This window comes from Corvus cornix, chromosome 13 (genome assembly GCF_000738735.6).
Source record: "Corvus cornix cornix isolate S_Up_H32 chromosome 13, ASM73873v5, whole genome shotgun sequence".
Taxonomy (NCBI): Eukaryota; Metazoa; Chordata; class Aves; order Passeriformes; family Corvidae; genus Corvus; species Corvus cornix.
This window is the reverse complement of record NC_046343.1, coordinates 6,411,180-6,426,242: the sequence shown is the minus strand read 5'-3', so window position 1 is coordinate 6,426,242 and position 15,063 is coordinate 6,411,180. Positions and strand designations below refer to the sequence as shown.

Genomic DNA, 15,063 nt, shown 5'->3' with positions numbered 1-15,063 from the left:
TTCAGAGAGCCACAAAACCTTGCAGAGGAGTGTCTCCACCCCACGTTGGATGTGTGGCTATGTCGAGCTGCAGCGTCTCCTCCCCCCTTTGGCTATCTCTAGGACAGCTTTCACACAGCTGGGACACGGAAACCCCTGGGCTCAGTGAGGGATCTGCCCAAGGGAGGCACAGGGTGTGGGAGGAAATCCAGCAGAGCCACTGCCCAGGTGGTCCCCAGGTGGGATCACAGAGCTCGGAGCCCTGCGCAGGCAGGAGAACAGGGACAGGGGCAGCCCACAGGCAGCAAGGCACCACTGGCATGGCCTGTCCAGAGGGAAAACACGCTGTAATCTCTGGCAGAGGGAAAAATAATGCAAAATTTCTGCTTAGAAATGTAAATGTCACTGGTAAAATGCAAGTGTCCACTTGGGGGTGGCAAAGCATTTCAGCTGTGTCTTGAGGGAGCAGGAATGGCCTTTTCTCTGCAGGCTTTGTGTGTGGCTCTTCCCCTCTGCAAGGCTTGTTTCTCAAGATTGCAGCTGGTAAAAAGGGTCTGAAAACATTCCCCTTATGCTCCAGGAAAAGGTGACTCTCCAGCATGAGTCTCTCACCTTCAAGCCCCACAGTGAGAATCAAACAGAAAACTTCGGGGCAAACAAAATAAGAGGCCATGGTAACTGAGTACAATCCCTTCCTCCTTGGTAGGAAATGCCATCTGGGTCCCCAGTGACCAGAATGGAAAATGTCTTTATGCATACAGTATATCATCTTTCAGGAACTAATGTTCTTATTTGCTGGGATAACTCTGTGTTCTCTGACTGTGTAAGTAGCCTCCAGTCCCCTGGTGACACTCATGCAATGATTCTCTGTGGCAGTGCGTGCCAAGCCTGAGCCCAGCGTGGGGACTAAACCCAGCCCTGTGCCACGATGCACATGGGAGGCATTTCCCTGAAACAAAGTGAACAGGCTTTGAAACCTGTGAGACAGAATTCTACAAAATTCTTTATCACGTAATGGACTCCCCCAAACTCCCTTGGCAAAATTCTATAGGGCCCTGTCTCTGCAGTGAGCAGAACCCAGGAATTTGTCAGCTTGGACGTGAGTGTACTGCCTTTAGGATCTGTTTGCACTACTGGGACACAGGAAAGTTTTTCAGACCTTATATTGTGCTTTGTGGAAAAAACTGAATTTAGTAGATGCAATATCACTGCAAAACTCCCCATTTTATTGCCCATGCATCAGGTTTGTCCCAGTCCCCTCTGTTGTGGATGCTGTCCAGGCTCCTTCCTGGTGATTGCTAACCCATGTAGATCTCTGACTTCTTGCAATCCACATGGTATAGGAGGAGTGAAGTCTGCTGAAGCACAACCACAGGGCTTCACTGGTGGAGACAACACATAAATATCCAAAGGTGAAGTAATGATAAGAAGCTCAGAAAGCAAAAGTTTGCTTTACACTTATTGGCTCCCTGGTTCTTCTGTCCCAGAAATAGCCATTGCTGGTGTTTATCAGCCAGCTCTGAGCTGCTCTCATTCCTGTTTGCTAATGTTTAACAGGGGAGGTTTGCAACAGCCATACCCTCAAGAAGGTCATGGCAGAGGGAAGTGGGACTGGCTTACCCAAACCTAGATGTGGGTAGACAAGGATTATGCAGAAAGTTGTCCCATTTCAAAATAAGTAAAAACTGATGGTTAGGTTGCTGCACAAAAAGCCATTTGCTAAGACTTTGCTAAGCTGATTCTCTCCCCCATGCTGGCAACACTGGGAGTTTCTCACCTTTTAAAGCAGCTCTTTGCTGGCACAGCCTGCAGTGAACAAACTCAGATTTCCAGCCCTCGCATCAGCTTGGGGGTAATACAGGGCTTCCCTAACACATCCTAAATACAGTCTTCTCCGTCATCCATTCAATGGGACACCTCCTGAGCTCGCTGAAATCAGTCTTTTAGGAAGGTCTCTTCTAGTTTAGTTTATCAAAGTAATTTTCTTAACCTTCTCTCTTGCCTGGTTCACAACATGGAAAGTCACAGGCCAGTGGAGAGCTGAGAGCTGCTGACAGATGTCCTGTGTGTGCCAGGGAGACTTGTGTTTTCAGCAGAGTCCATGAGATTGTGATTCTCAATCACAAACGTGCTCTTCTGGGATGAAATCTTGCAAGTGGGATGTTTAGGGGCACAGTGCTTGCAGCAAGGAGAAATCACACTGAGAAAAGCCATCCTGAAGCGCTGGGACAGCAGGTTGTAAATTATGGGGTTTGTGGCAGAGCTCAGGTAGAAGAAAACACCTGGGAGAACAAGGGTGGGGGGAAGAGAGAGACACATTTATGTGTGAAACAATGTCAGAAGAGGAAAATCTCTTCCTTGCCTATACAGCTCCACCAAGCTTGGGTGCAGAGGGTAGAGACAGCAGCAGTGGAGCTCTGTTGCCTTCCTGGCACAGGCAGAGGGATGTCTCACCAAGGTTAGCTCAGGCACTGCAGCAAAAGGAAAGTGGGAGAGAATGTGAATTGGAGCTCACTCTCTCCAGCTGCTCAGGAACCAGCTCTCTTTTGAGCTGCCCTGACCTGCCTCCAGCACTGCCCTCATCCCCACAGCAGGGTTTGCCCAGCTGGTGCCCCATCAGAGCTGTCAGAGGATAACTTCCAGCCAGGGGAAGCTAATTTCCTACAACTCACCAGGACAATTGCACAAAATTGGATTTGTCTGAGCTGCCTAATGACCACATTCAGTGTTTTCCCATGGCAGACTAAAGTAAGAGTCCTCTTTGAAAAGCCCTTCATTTTTTGGTTGGCAAGGCCATAAACATTTGGTTTCATTTCCCAGTTCTGAGCAGCATGTAAGGCTCTTGTCTTGCATTCGGTAATGTTTCCTATTTGCCCCAGAGAACTTGTGGAGGATGCCGCCTGCTCCTGTGCACTTCTTAAAAGCAGCTGAATGACAGCAGTCTTTACTTCTGAACATTCCCAAGAATGAAAAGCAGCTAGTAATGATGCATGATATCCGTTTTTTCCCCCCTTTTACTCTTTGTGACAGACATAAAGACTTTTTATTCAGACACTGAATTTGGCAACATGTCCAGATCTTGAAAGCTGCAGAAAACTTGCCTGCAGTTTTTATTCAGGCACTATTCTCATCACTGCCCAGCAAACCTCAAGAAGGTTTTCCATGCAAGTCTCATGTCCCCTACAAAATAAATGACTACAAATTACAAGTAAACCACTCATAAATACTTTTCTTTTTTGCCAGTCTCTGTGCAAGTGGAAGAAGAAAGCTTTACCTGACACCACATGAATTAAGTTGAACGTATTGGCCAAAGGCTCAGTCCATTCCACAACAAAGCTGAAGAAAAGCCGGTCTATATGGAATGGAGCCCAGCAAATGGCAAAAACTATCACAAGGACAACTGGCATGGAGAAAGGGGAGAAAGAAACAGGTCAGTAATGGGAGGATAAGGTTTACCAGCCTGCACAGGACAGGGAGTTCAGAAGGCTGGGTGGGAGACTTAATATACAAATTTTATTCATGGTTTCAAAACTTTTGCCATAATTTCTGTCTTACCATTACCAACAAAAAGAGCAATCTTTCCACTAATTTCTGTATTGGATAACCCAATGCATGTCCACAGAGTGACATTCAAACAGAGCAGGAAACAGCCAGGCAATGTTGGGGTATATATGGAGCCCAAATATATTCCAGGCTCAGAAAACCAGGCTGGCTTCAAAGTACAGTTTCTTGGTTCAGACAGTGACTTAAACTGTCTTAAAGAATAATGTTGTTGCAGGAAATATTGAAGGTGGTTTCTGTTTGCTGCATAAACACCATCTCAGTAGCAAGGTGATCTCTGCCTTAAAGACAGCTCCAAATTAGGAGGTGATGTGAGCGCTTTCAGGGTGATTGGAGCATAAATTCTCTTGAGTGTTACACAATGTGCAAGTCTGGTTAGGTCCAGCTTTTCTTTGGGGTGGTTAAGTCAGCAGTAGGTGATGCACTTGGCCTGGCAGGACTGTCTCAAGAAAAGACAGCTGAGAGGGGACCTCATCCCTGTCTGTCCCTGTCTGCAGGGAGGTGTCAGAGGAAAGGAGGCACCAGGCTCTGCCCCGTGGGGCCCAGCAATAGGACAGGAACTGATGCCCAGGAAGTTCCACCTGAACAGGAGGCAGAACTTCTTTACTGTGCAGCAACCCCACACTGGAACAGGTTGTCCAGAGAGGATGTGGATTGTCCCTCACTGGACATATTCCAGAAAAATCTGGACACAATCCTGTGCTCTGGGATGACCCTGCTTGAGCAGGGAGGTTGGACCAGTGGGTCCACTGTGGTCCCTTCCAACCTGAACCATTCTGGGATTCCTGCTCATGAGCAGAGCTCGTGGTGTAATGCAAAACAGATGCACATTCTGTAAAAATGTACAAGATAGACTATTTGAAACAAAAGGATCCTCGCTGCAAGAGCCAGTTTGGAGTGAGGGATTTTGGAGAATTGCTGTGCAAGCACCTGCCATGTAGGTTTGCTCAACCTCGTCTTGTGCTGGGGAGGAAAATTGGCTTTCTGAGTCTTTTGGTGGTTACCCTTGCTGCTGCATCCTGTAAGTTCAGATAAAACAGCAATAAGTTGGTGTTTTGTTTTGTTTTTTTTGGGTTTTTTTTTTGTTTGTTTGGGGTTTTTTTTGTTGTTTTTTAACAGCTACTCATCTCATAACTCTTGTATCCAATAAACTTGCTCGATACCTTTCAGGATCTGGTCACACTCCTGTCTATGGTAAATAAAACATAGAAGGACTCACTACTTACACAGCATCTTGGTGACTGATTTCCTGGATGGTCTCTGAACATTCACAGCCATTTCCTCCACTTCCAGAGATTCATCTCCTTTCAACTGGCAAAAGGGGGGAAACCAAAGGACGGTTTAGACAAGAGAGCACATCCCCTCCAGACATAGTCTGTTTGATATTTTGATAGATGTAGTTTGAGAAAGCAAAATTTGGGGCCACTCAGGACTCACTGAAAAAAAATCTACATTTAAATTTTGGTTTTTGACTAGAAAAATGTGGAAGCTTTAGATTCAAAACAATCTGCAGATTGTTAGGTTCAAAACAATCTGCAGATTTTATGAGTCTGAACCTGTGTATTTACAGCAAATTTATCTTTCCCTTCCCCACTTACCTTTTCTCATTGAGTCAACATTTGGTTCACAGTTTATGTTCAATTCCAACAGTATTTTGCTAGGCATTATTTTCTCTTCTAGCAAAATATTGTTTGTTTGTTTATTTTCCTAAAAGTGTTCCCCACAGTTAAGCACAAACCAATGATCCAAAAAATACCCAGTAAGGCCTCAGTACAACACAGCTGTAATCATTGGAAAAAATCCTGTAGAATTCAAGGGTGTTTGTTTCATGCCCTGAGTGCTGGGGATAGTTGATATTCAACCCATCTAATGAACAAACCCCAGAAATGCTGCCTTGCAGACAGGCAGGGTGCATGGTACACACAGATTTAGCCACAGACTACTCAGGTACAACAAGGAGAGGTTTTTCTCCCACGGTTTTTCCTGGACTTCTAAAAAATGGGCATAAAGAGCAATAGTCTGATCCTCCCTGAAATCCTTCCCCAATAGGTTTATGGTGAGAGCACTGGTGCTTTGGTGACAAAAAGATCAGGTCTAGAAAAATAGGACAATTGATTTGAACACCAAAGAAATCATGTCTGGAAAGTCCATATTCGTCCCCAGCTTCCTGCAGTGGGAACTCCTGATCAGCCAACAGCTTTGGCTGTTTTCAGCTGAGAGAAACTGGAAACAAAACTTTTAGTTACACGAGACGATATCAGGAATGAGGGAAAAGACAGAAATCCTGTGGATTTGTAAAAACCTCATGAAAACAAGCTAGTTGTGCCATTTTCCTTTTACACTGTGACTTTGCTTTCTGATTTCTGATTAATAACACTTTTCTGTAAGGATGATGAAATGAGTCCTTCTTGCAATGCTCCCTTTATTCTATTTATAAAAGGAAAAAACATGTAAATGGAATTATAGTCAATTATAGTGCAATTCAGCCTCTCGTGTTTTACATTATTCCCCTTGTAACTTTTAGTCATAGCCACAGTTGCTTGAGGAAAAGACTCAGTTGATTTGGAACACATCTAGTGATAAATGATCAGATTTATTAAAACCCCTGGATTCCCTTCAGTGCTTTTCAGTCTCAACAGTAATCTATTCCAGGCATATTCCAAAGCCTCAGAGAGTACAGTGTGCTGATGCTGTAATAAACCAGAGACGCATGTATCTTTATTTTTCACCTTCCATTATTTTGATGATGCTGTAAGGCTCCTCTTTAGCCTCAAGTGATGAAGGTGTAACAAGTAAGAATAACTCAGCAGCTGCAGCTTAATAAAACAATGAATCATTAGAAACAGGGAAGGAAAAAAAAAAATAAGTGAGTCTATGGCAAAGGTTGTAACTTGAGTTAATGCCAGTGGTTTGAGAGGGGTAGAAGTCCAGCCCAGGTGGTGGTTACTTTTACATCACTGTGATGTATGAGGCTGTGTAGGTTTGAGAGGAATGTTACCCTTTCACTGCAAGAGAATTAAAAGTGACTGGAGCAAGAAGCTGAAAATTGGATTTTCCCCTCAGATCTTTATTAGCGACAGCATTTCATCCCAGAAGTCAAAAGGCAGAGTGAAATTAGGGTCTCACCTATCCCCAGACAAACCTAGTGAGGTTTGCAAAAGAACTGTTTTCTGTAATCTGCAAAAGCTGAACTGTTTTCTGTAAACTCTTTGGCCTGTCTGACACTAGTGGTGATCAAAGCTTCTCCCCAGCTGATGGAAAAATTGATATTTAAACCCCACAAGGCTTGTGCTAAAGCCTGCAGTCCTGCCTGATTAGGAGATTTGGCTGAAGCAGTTGCTGCTGAGCTGCAGCCTTGGTGTGCCCTTAACTCACCCCCACAGCAAAGGAGAGCTGGCCACTGGGACAAGGAATGCTGAACAACCTCCGTGGAAAGGGGACAGGCTCTGGAAGAGCTGTGCTGGGCTCTGCAGAAATTAGCCAAAGGCAGTCACCATCCACAGATGATTCTGGGCTTTTGACAACTGGGCATTTGGGGGCTGAAATAGATTTTGATGATAAAATCTGGACCAGATGTGCTTTGGCTAGAATAAGTTGTCTTGCTTCAAAGACAGCTAAATTAAAATTGCCAGTGTGTATGTTATTATTATTATTACTGTTATTATTAATATTGCCAGTTACTGAGGGGATGAGAGACTAAGAGAAGAATTGGAACCTTGTGAGAAGCATCATCCAGCCTAGGCTGTCAGAAACCCTTGTTAAATAGAGCATAACTTTTAGACAAGCAGTGATCCACACCTATGCCTGTGTCCTTTTAGGAATCAGTTTGAAGGAAATGGGCACACACTGAATCCTGCTGCAATGCAGACTTCTTCTGAAGCAATCCCAGCCCATCTCAATCAGTGTTCCAGGGATAAACTTCCACGAGCAGCTACTTCCCAATATTCTCATCTCCTCCCTCTCCCCTCCCTCCTCAGCTCTTTGGCTGTGGGTTGCAAGCAGTAGCCCAACAGCTGCACTGGGTTTGAAGAGCCTGGATGATTTAGGGATTTATCCTAAAGGTATCTGTGATTAGAACCCCATTAAAGAGGCAGCAGGAAGCTTCCACAATGAAGTCTAATGAGTTTACAGTGCAATGATCAGTGTCCTCTTCTTTACGCTGGTGCTGGACAGATCAATTGACCATAACATTGCAATATTAAGCCATCAGGCTTTAAAATTATACCCAAGTAGATAATGAGGTAATCAACCATTTCACAGTGAAAAAGACAAATGCATTTTTACAATTTTCAAGGAATTAAATTGTAAATTTACTCAGTTACCCTATGACCCATGTTTGCTGCCTTCTCACAGCTGCATGGCAGGTCACCTGTTCCCTTCTGCATTGCGTCCTGAGACTCTCCTGCACTGGCAAAGCTTGAGGGAGAAACTGGTGAGGAAATGCCCTTTCTACAAAGCCTGGTTGTGAAAAGGTTACGTCTCTGTTTGCTGAATTTGAGCTGTTGTACAAACTTTGGATCAACCCTGAGCTTTTCCACTACATTCTGTGAGTGATATGTGGCACTCACGAGACTGCAGGGTGTTGCTAAAGCCTCACAGGTTTCATCCTCTGTGAGTAGATAAGAAGTGTCTCCTCTTGGAAAATTATATAAATATACATCATTCTTCTATCACTTCTGTTGAAGAAATGAAATCATCTTGCCCAGTGCAGCTTGGAGATAATGCAGATCTAGCCAGGATGGATCCTGTTGAAATTTGGAAGTCTGAGCTGGATATACAGAAAAACAGAGGCACAAACAGTGAACATTACTGTCCTTAGGAAAGACAGCTTGAACAATTGTGTGAATTTGCAGAAGTCCTGGGGGATCAGCCCTCATCTGGTACTGAGCTTCTCTTCTGGGATGGGGTATAGGAATATCTGCTGCTGCAAATAGAAGTTATTGCAACCTTCAAGTTTTCTTTTTATTAATTCAGGGATTTATCTTTTTCTTTTTGTAACAACTCTATTTTCAACACCTTTCATTCCCTTCAGGTCTTATTTTGCAAAATATTCATTGACACTATGTAAAGACCCCTCAACAGCCTCCACACACTGGGGATAGTTTAACCCATTCACTGCCTCGAGGATCTGCTCTGTGATACGGATTTCTGTCAGTTAATCCTTTTTTTTTTTCCCTGGGTAAGTAAAAATTGCTTCTGTGTAATTTCAGGGAACAGTAAATATCAGCCAGCCCAACAAAATTATATACCCACCAGCAGAGATTTGGCTGAGTTTCTTGCACATTATTTAATAAGTTCATTCATCTCTGTTTCTTGCTATGGGATCAGACACATCTTTGTAAGCTTTAAGTTATATTCAGTGCCGTAAAACAGGATTTATATTGTCTAAATGTCTGTAACTTATGAGAAGAAAGCACTCATCAGGTCACTGGGATTAGCAGTGCATTTCAGTGTTGTGCTTCATAGTTTTATAACACTGTGATCCTGATTGTTTTATCCACACATGTACATGATGGATACTTGGCAAAAGTAGTCTCACTTTCTGAAGAGAGAAGGAATATAAGCTCTAAGGTAGCCTGGTGAAACAAGGCTGTAGTTACATAAAGAAATGATTGTTGCATTTGCTAGCTGCAGCAAAAAGGTAACATTTTAGTTTATGAGAGCTTCGTGAGCTTTAACAAGTGAATATTATCACCAGCTGCAGGGATGAAAAGGAGAAAGTAATGCAATGGAAATTCTACAGTCACAAGAAAAGGGAAAACAAATAGGACACAAGATTCAATCACTATTCATCTTCTTTTTATTCTTTCCACATTTTCCTTTTGGTCTGTTTCTTTCTAGTCTCTACTGCAAAGGTGTAAATCTCTGGGAGGCTGGAATCAATCTAGAGACTTGGGTGTTTCATTAACATTCAGATGTGAGCAGAAGTGATGGTAAGTTTTTATAAGATTGGGGTAAATTATTCCCCAACATAGCTATATTAATTTCAGAATGGGATTGCACCAGAGAAGGAGCTGGATCTACTGTTTTCAGAGGTTTGAAACACTTTGGCTGTTTTGGGGAGAAAACAGATGGGCAAGAAAGAGGCGCAAAAATCACTCAAAGCCACATATAGACACAAACACACAAGAACGAGCCAAGGAAACACTGAGCACAGTTGGAGAAGGACTTACTCTTAGCCCCATCAGATAGTACAGCACACTTATCACCCCCATGGGCAGCACATAGAAGAGGAAAGAGGTGATCTGGACAATACAGTTGTAGATCCAGAGGGGCATGACCACAGTGCAGGTGGCAGAGCCGGGGACCAGGGTGCCGTTGGGGAAATGCTGCAGCACGATGCCGTGGGTGCCCGTGTTGGGGAGGGCGAAGAGCACGGAGAGCACCCAGAGAGCCACGATGGTCCTGAGGGCGCGCCGGCGGGTGCTCTCCAGCTTGGCGCGGAAGGGGTGCAGGATGGCGATGTACCTCTCCACGCTGAGCGTGGTCACGCTGAGGATGGAGGCAAAGCACACGGTCTCGAAGAGCGCCGTCTTCAGGTAGCAGCCCACACGCCCCAACAGGAAGGGGTAATTGCTCCACATCTCGTAGACTTCCAGGGGCATCCCAAAGAGCAGCACGAGCAGGTCCGAGACTGCCAGGCTGAACAGGTAATAGTTGGTCGGGGTCTTCATGTTCCGGTGCTTGAGGATTACGAGGCAAACCAAGAAGTTCCCCACCACCCCGACAATGAAGATCACGGAGTACACCAAAGCCATGGGCAGGAATAGGTGGCTCCTCCTGGGCCCACACAGGAAGGTTAAATAATCCTCAGTGCTGTTTAAGTACCCCCTGAGACGTTCTTCATGTAGAGCAAGGTGGTTTAACCAAGAGAAATTACTGACCCAGGCCATGGCTGGACCTGCTGAAATGTTTCACTGCTGAGGTTGGTTGTCCTTTCTGTTTCTCTGAGCAAGTTTGCTCACTTTTTGCAGAGATGGAAGGAGGGGTGTAGTTGCCTTGCCAGCCCTGATGCACAGAGGCACTGAGGATGTGAATGAGTGTGTTTGCCTGGCTCTGGGTAAGGTTTTGCTGCTCAACAGCTGTTCCCCTGCACAGAGCCCCTCAGCCAGAAAGCCCCTCCTTTCCCACATATTCATTGGCTCGCTAAGTGCGTTAGATTATAGAGTACAAAAAGAGGTTCCAGCCACTTGCATCAGCTGCTGTGGCTGATGCATTTACAGAGTCAGAAATGTGGGATTTAGGGAGCTGGGAATCTGAAATACAGGATACAAAACCAGCTGCAGGTTATTTGTATTTGCCAGAGGGGGGGAAAGTAGACCAGAAACACCCCCAAAACTCAGTCTAAACATCTTTTACAAAATGATAGTGATGCTACATCCAGTTACGAGCCACAGGCAAAACAAAACAAAACAGAAGATTCTGACATAATTTTGCTTTTCAAATCTCTGCTGATTTTTATTTTCTGTTGTCTATGGCAGCAAGTACTTGGAGACAGACTTTGATCAGTAGAAAGCCAAATGGTTTTTGTAGCCATTTATGTGGAATTATAATGCTTCAGCCTTTTTTTAAACACTGCAATTGTTTTTCTCCTGAAATCTTCTCCTGACAAAAGATTTTAACTGCAATTCTTATTGACTTAAAAATATTTTCTCACTGTCCAAGTATGCTGGAATTTGATCCTATATTCTTAGAGAGCCTTGTTTTGGGAATATTTCTGTACAACATATTATTCCATATTTATTGCCCATGGGGCATGAACTTTTATAAACTCTTATTTCTTCATGAATGACAAGCATTCTGCAAACACACTTTCTGAGCAAAAAAAAGAGTGTCTCCTGCAAGGATCACGGCTGTGCCAAAATAGATCATTTATCTCTGAATGAATGCTTGATTCCTTGTCGGATTTCTCTAAAACAAAAAAAGTTCCAAGTCTGTAGATACAATTTTCTGAGATTCAGAAAACATTCGCCTGTTTGGAATTGAAGAGGTGCAAGATCTGAGGGTGAGTTTATGGGATTTTTGGCAGCTTGGTGTGTGATTTTTCTGCCCAGAACCTCTTACAAGGTTCAAGGCCTCCTTGAAGCCTTGTAAACTTTTTACATCCCTGACATCCTTTGGCAAGGACTTCCTTGAATCTGCTATTTATGTGTGTATCTCTTTTCTCTATTTGACTCTTTAGCTTGACTTCTCAAAATAAAAAGATTGTTTCGATAAGCACAGACTGCCTCCAAAACAGCAGCAGTGTGTGAGGAACCAAAGGTTGGTCCCTTTGAGGCACATTCAATGTGTGGAGCCTGGGAATTACTGTACAGTCACTTAAAATGTGAAAGACATGGAAGGTACCAAAACAACCATACTAAAAGGCAGAAGCAAGTCTCTTGTGATGACTTTCAGACCTGCTGAAATTATCTCACACATAAACTGTCTCGGTCAGAAGGACCCAACTCATTTATTTTTAGCGTTGCACAGAGGTATTTTGTTCAGCAGATCGAAAAGTTTTACTGGATTATTGAATAACAAATGTGCCCCTTTGACCTATTGCTCCCTTCATTAAGGATTCATCTTATAGCTATTCCCTGCATTTTAATGTTGAATTTGATCTTGATCTGCTGCTGATGTAAGAGGTAGGAGCAGAGGAATCGTTAGTCGGGTTCCTGGCTGACACCCAGATTAACTCTTTCGGAGCACAGCAGAACATAAGTATTTGAGAATTTGTGCAAGAATAAACATTTTCTGTTCCTCTGCTTAACTTTCAGGTTCGTAGGGTATTTTTTGTTTCATTTTTTTGCTTGTTCGTTTTGTTTTGTTTATTTGGGGCTTTTTAAAATTTTGTTTTGTTTTGTTTTTTTTCCCACATAATCTCTTAATACTTAATTTCTTTCCATTCTTGCTTTTTCTTCCCCTGGTAAATTCCACTGCTCCACACGCTGCAGCATGACTGAGGTGAGTAAACACTTCTGAAGTAGCTACCAAATTGGCTTCATTTTTCTTCTTGCACATTAACCACTGTGAAGAAAGTGAAGTGGAAGATTGAGTCTGTTCAGCTTGAAGCCAGTCTTACAGAAAAGGAAACCAAAAAGGATTGAGTTATTTACTAAAAAGCCAAAAGGGCACTAACACCCACTGTGATCTCTGTGAGAGGAAAGCAATGGGCTCTAGAAACACATCAGGTTACCTGAAAGTGTGGATGTGCCAGACCCACCTGTGCCTACTTCCACTTGTTCTCAATCCTTTCTGATCCTGCTGAGTGCAGATGCTGACAGCCTGTAAGAATAGAAGCAGAAGAAAAACAGATAACCCATGGAATGATGTTGCTATGACCACGATTATGTTGCAGATGGAGAGGACAAAGAGAGTGGAAAATATATTTCAGTTCATTTCTCAAAGTTTTATTTGTGTTCTATATCATATCTGTCTCAATAAGGACAGAAGAATGAATCCAACCAAAGACTTGCTTTGGCTCTATATGAATGGAAATATTTTATTTTTATGACTGAGACAGAAAATAAAAACAAATTTTCCTTATGATAGTAATATTAAAGCATTTGGTATTTTTCTCTATAAAGCAAACTTCATTGGTGCTTGCTTTTATACACTCAAAGGAGGAGGGTGTGCTGCACGCTGGACTTGGAACTGTGCAGCTTTATATAATAGCAATGCAAAGAATGTAATGTACTATTTCCATTAATGTAGTGTAATAGCGGCAACATTAACCCAGACAAGTTTTTTTGGCACTGTGCAAGAGTCACAGTGAGGCACTGACTATGTCCTTGTGCTGGTGATGTCTCTTGTACCACGTTTACACTGTGGAACATTTCCCTTTGCCCGTGGAATGGGCTGCAGCACATCCCTGGCTTCCACTATGAACAACAAAATGCACATTTAAGAAGGGCTGAATTCAAGCACCTTCATGTTTGTCAAAGCCCTTGTAAGGGCATCCATTAACTACTTTATATCAGTACCTGGTGAATAATTGGAAAATTGGGCACATTAATCAAAAGAGGCAGAGGACAGTGGAAGTTATCCAGAGTAGAGAAAATGGATAAATGCTCCACTGGCCACACTGACAGAGGGATGTACTTTGAACTATGAGCCATTATGATGGACTCTTCTGAACATTTGTTTATCTCAGAATGGAGACTTGCATTCATGCAAAACAAGCTATTTTTGGATATTTTTATCTTTGTGGTGAGACAAGGAGGTTTCTCATGCAGCTCCATGAGCTCTGGTTGTGGAACTAGAAGTAACAGAACTGTGTGAATGCGCTGGTGTGCCACACGAATCAATTCTGTTGGATTCTGTCTGTGCAATCCTGCACTTGGCATCCAGGACTTGAGCTGACATCTCCTAGCAGACCTGCAGGGGATCTGCTCAGTGTTTGCAGGAAAATGCTGCACTGCTTACTGTGCACACACCCTTAGGAAGACATCCTGTTTCACTGGAAGGGCTTGGAGAGGTTCTGGGTTTGCCAGAATTCTTGTCAAGAAGGTCCAATATTTTTTATCTTCAGCAGGTGAAGCTTGGCCTTTTTCTAATTTCTAATTTCTGTTTGCAGATTCTGTTGTTTCAGTGGTTTCTCCCCTGCAATTTGGGGATACTGAAGGCAGAGGCAAAAGCCTTTAGAGGTTCTGTGTGAGAGAGCTGCTCTCTGGCCTGTCTGAGCCTGAGTTCACTGCTCCTTTCATGAGCCTTTCAGAGCTGCCCGTGGGGCCACACAATGTTCTGAATTGCAGCTTCAAACACCCTGCTTTAATCCTCGGCAGTACCGTGTGTTTCTGTCCCAGAGGAACACAAAGAAGAGGATGCAATAAGAGGGTGCAGAGCTGGAAAGCAGAAATGTTAAGCCATCCTAAACTGAAGATATTAACACAATTTCCTAGAAAAATATAGCCCCTCACCCCTTATAAACTCCTGAGCTATAATAATAGATCATGGATTTGACTTGCCTTTTCTCCTTTGAAAGTCTTGTTTGAAATGTCCACTACAGTGAACAGCTGGAATATGAATCCTTGTTTTCCTAAGTACATTCAGTATAAAATTCAACATGACACCAGACACACAGGCACATTCTGTGCATTTTCTCTCCCTCAAGGCTGGAAGAAGGAGCAGCTCTATTACAAAAGCTGGATCTGCAATAGCCTTTCCATGCCTCATTGTAAGCCATTTTACAATTACCTTGGCTCTTCACAGAGAGCTTTTCCATAGCTGTGCATGACATCTGAAGTCCCCAGGATATCAATCAACAGATGTAAGAAGTGGATTTCATGACTACAGTATAAAATACCAAGAAGGGCACCTCTTTGCCTGGAGCAGCTGGCAACCTACACAGGCAGTGCAGACACAGGCCACCTTAGGAGTGAAACCCAATTTGACTAACTTTAGTCATTAAAACCAGCAGAAGAGTCTTCACAGATTTTTCAGGTTCCTACTTTAGTTAATAATTGGAAGAGGAAACTCCAGCAGGGATTTCTCCTAAGCCACAGCACAAGGTAAGATACATGAAATTGGGTAGCTTAGTTT

At 43.4% G+C, this 15,063-nt stretch overlaps 1 protein-coding gene and 1 long non-coding RNA gene across 5 annotated transcripts in view; one reads left to right on the top strand and one right to left on the bottom strand.

The window, feature by feature from the left end:
* LOC120410742 overlaps positions 1-9,827 on the top strand; it is a 168,439-nt gene extending 158,612 nt beyond the window's left edge. For all 4 annotated transcript variants that reach the window (XR_005603074.1, XR_005603075.1, XR_005603072.1 and 1 more), the window contains 3 exons: positions 3,223-3,409; positions 8,573-8,719; positions 9,382-9,827. This is a non-coding gene — a long non-coding RNA (uncharacterized LOC120410742). The remainder of the gene's footprint in view (positions 1-3,222; positions 3,410-8,572; positions 8,720-9,381) is intronic.
* Positions 1,525-10,448, bottom strand: NMUR2 (neuromedin U receptor 2). The gene is made up of 4 exons (XM_010399734.4): positions 9,714-10,448; positions 4,767-4,851; positions 3,254-3,379; positions 1,525-2,261 (listed from the first exon to the last, which is right to left on the bottom strand). Exons 1-4 carry the CDS (start codon positions 10,431-10,433, stop codon positions 2,002-2,004), a joined length of 1,191 nt encoding a protein of 396 aa, XP_010398036.1. The 5' UTR covers positions 10,434-10,448; the 3' UTR covers positions 1,525-2,001.
* Between the last annotated feature and the right edge of the window lie 4,615 nt (positions 10,449-15,063).

Coding starts and splice junctions, on each gene's coding strand:
- NMUR2 (XM_010399734.4), bottom strand. CDS start 10,433: ATGGCCTGGGTCAGTAATTTCTCTTGGTTAAACCACCTTGCTCTACAT. Junction 4,852..9,713: donor ACTATCTGATGGGGCTAAGA/GTAAGTCCTTCT, acceptor CCCTTTTGCCAG/TTGAAAGGAGATGAATCTCT. Junction 3,380..4,766: donor ATCAGTCACCAAGATGCTGT/GTAAGTAGTGAG, acceptor TCTCCATGCCAG/TTGTCCTTGTGATAGTTTTT.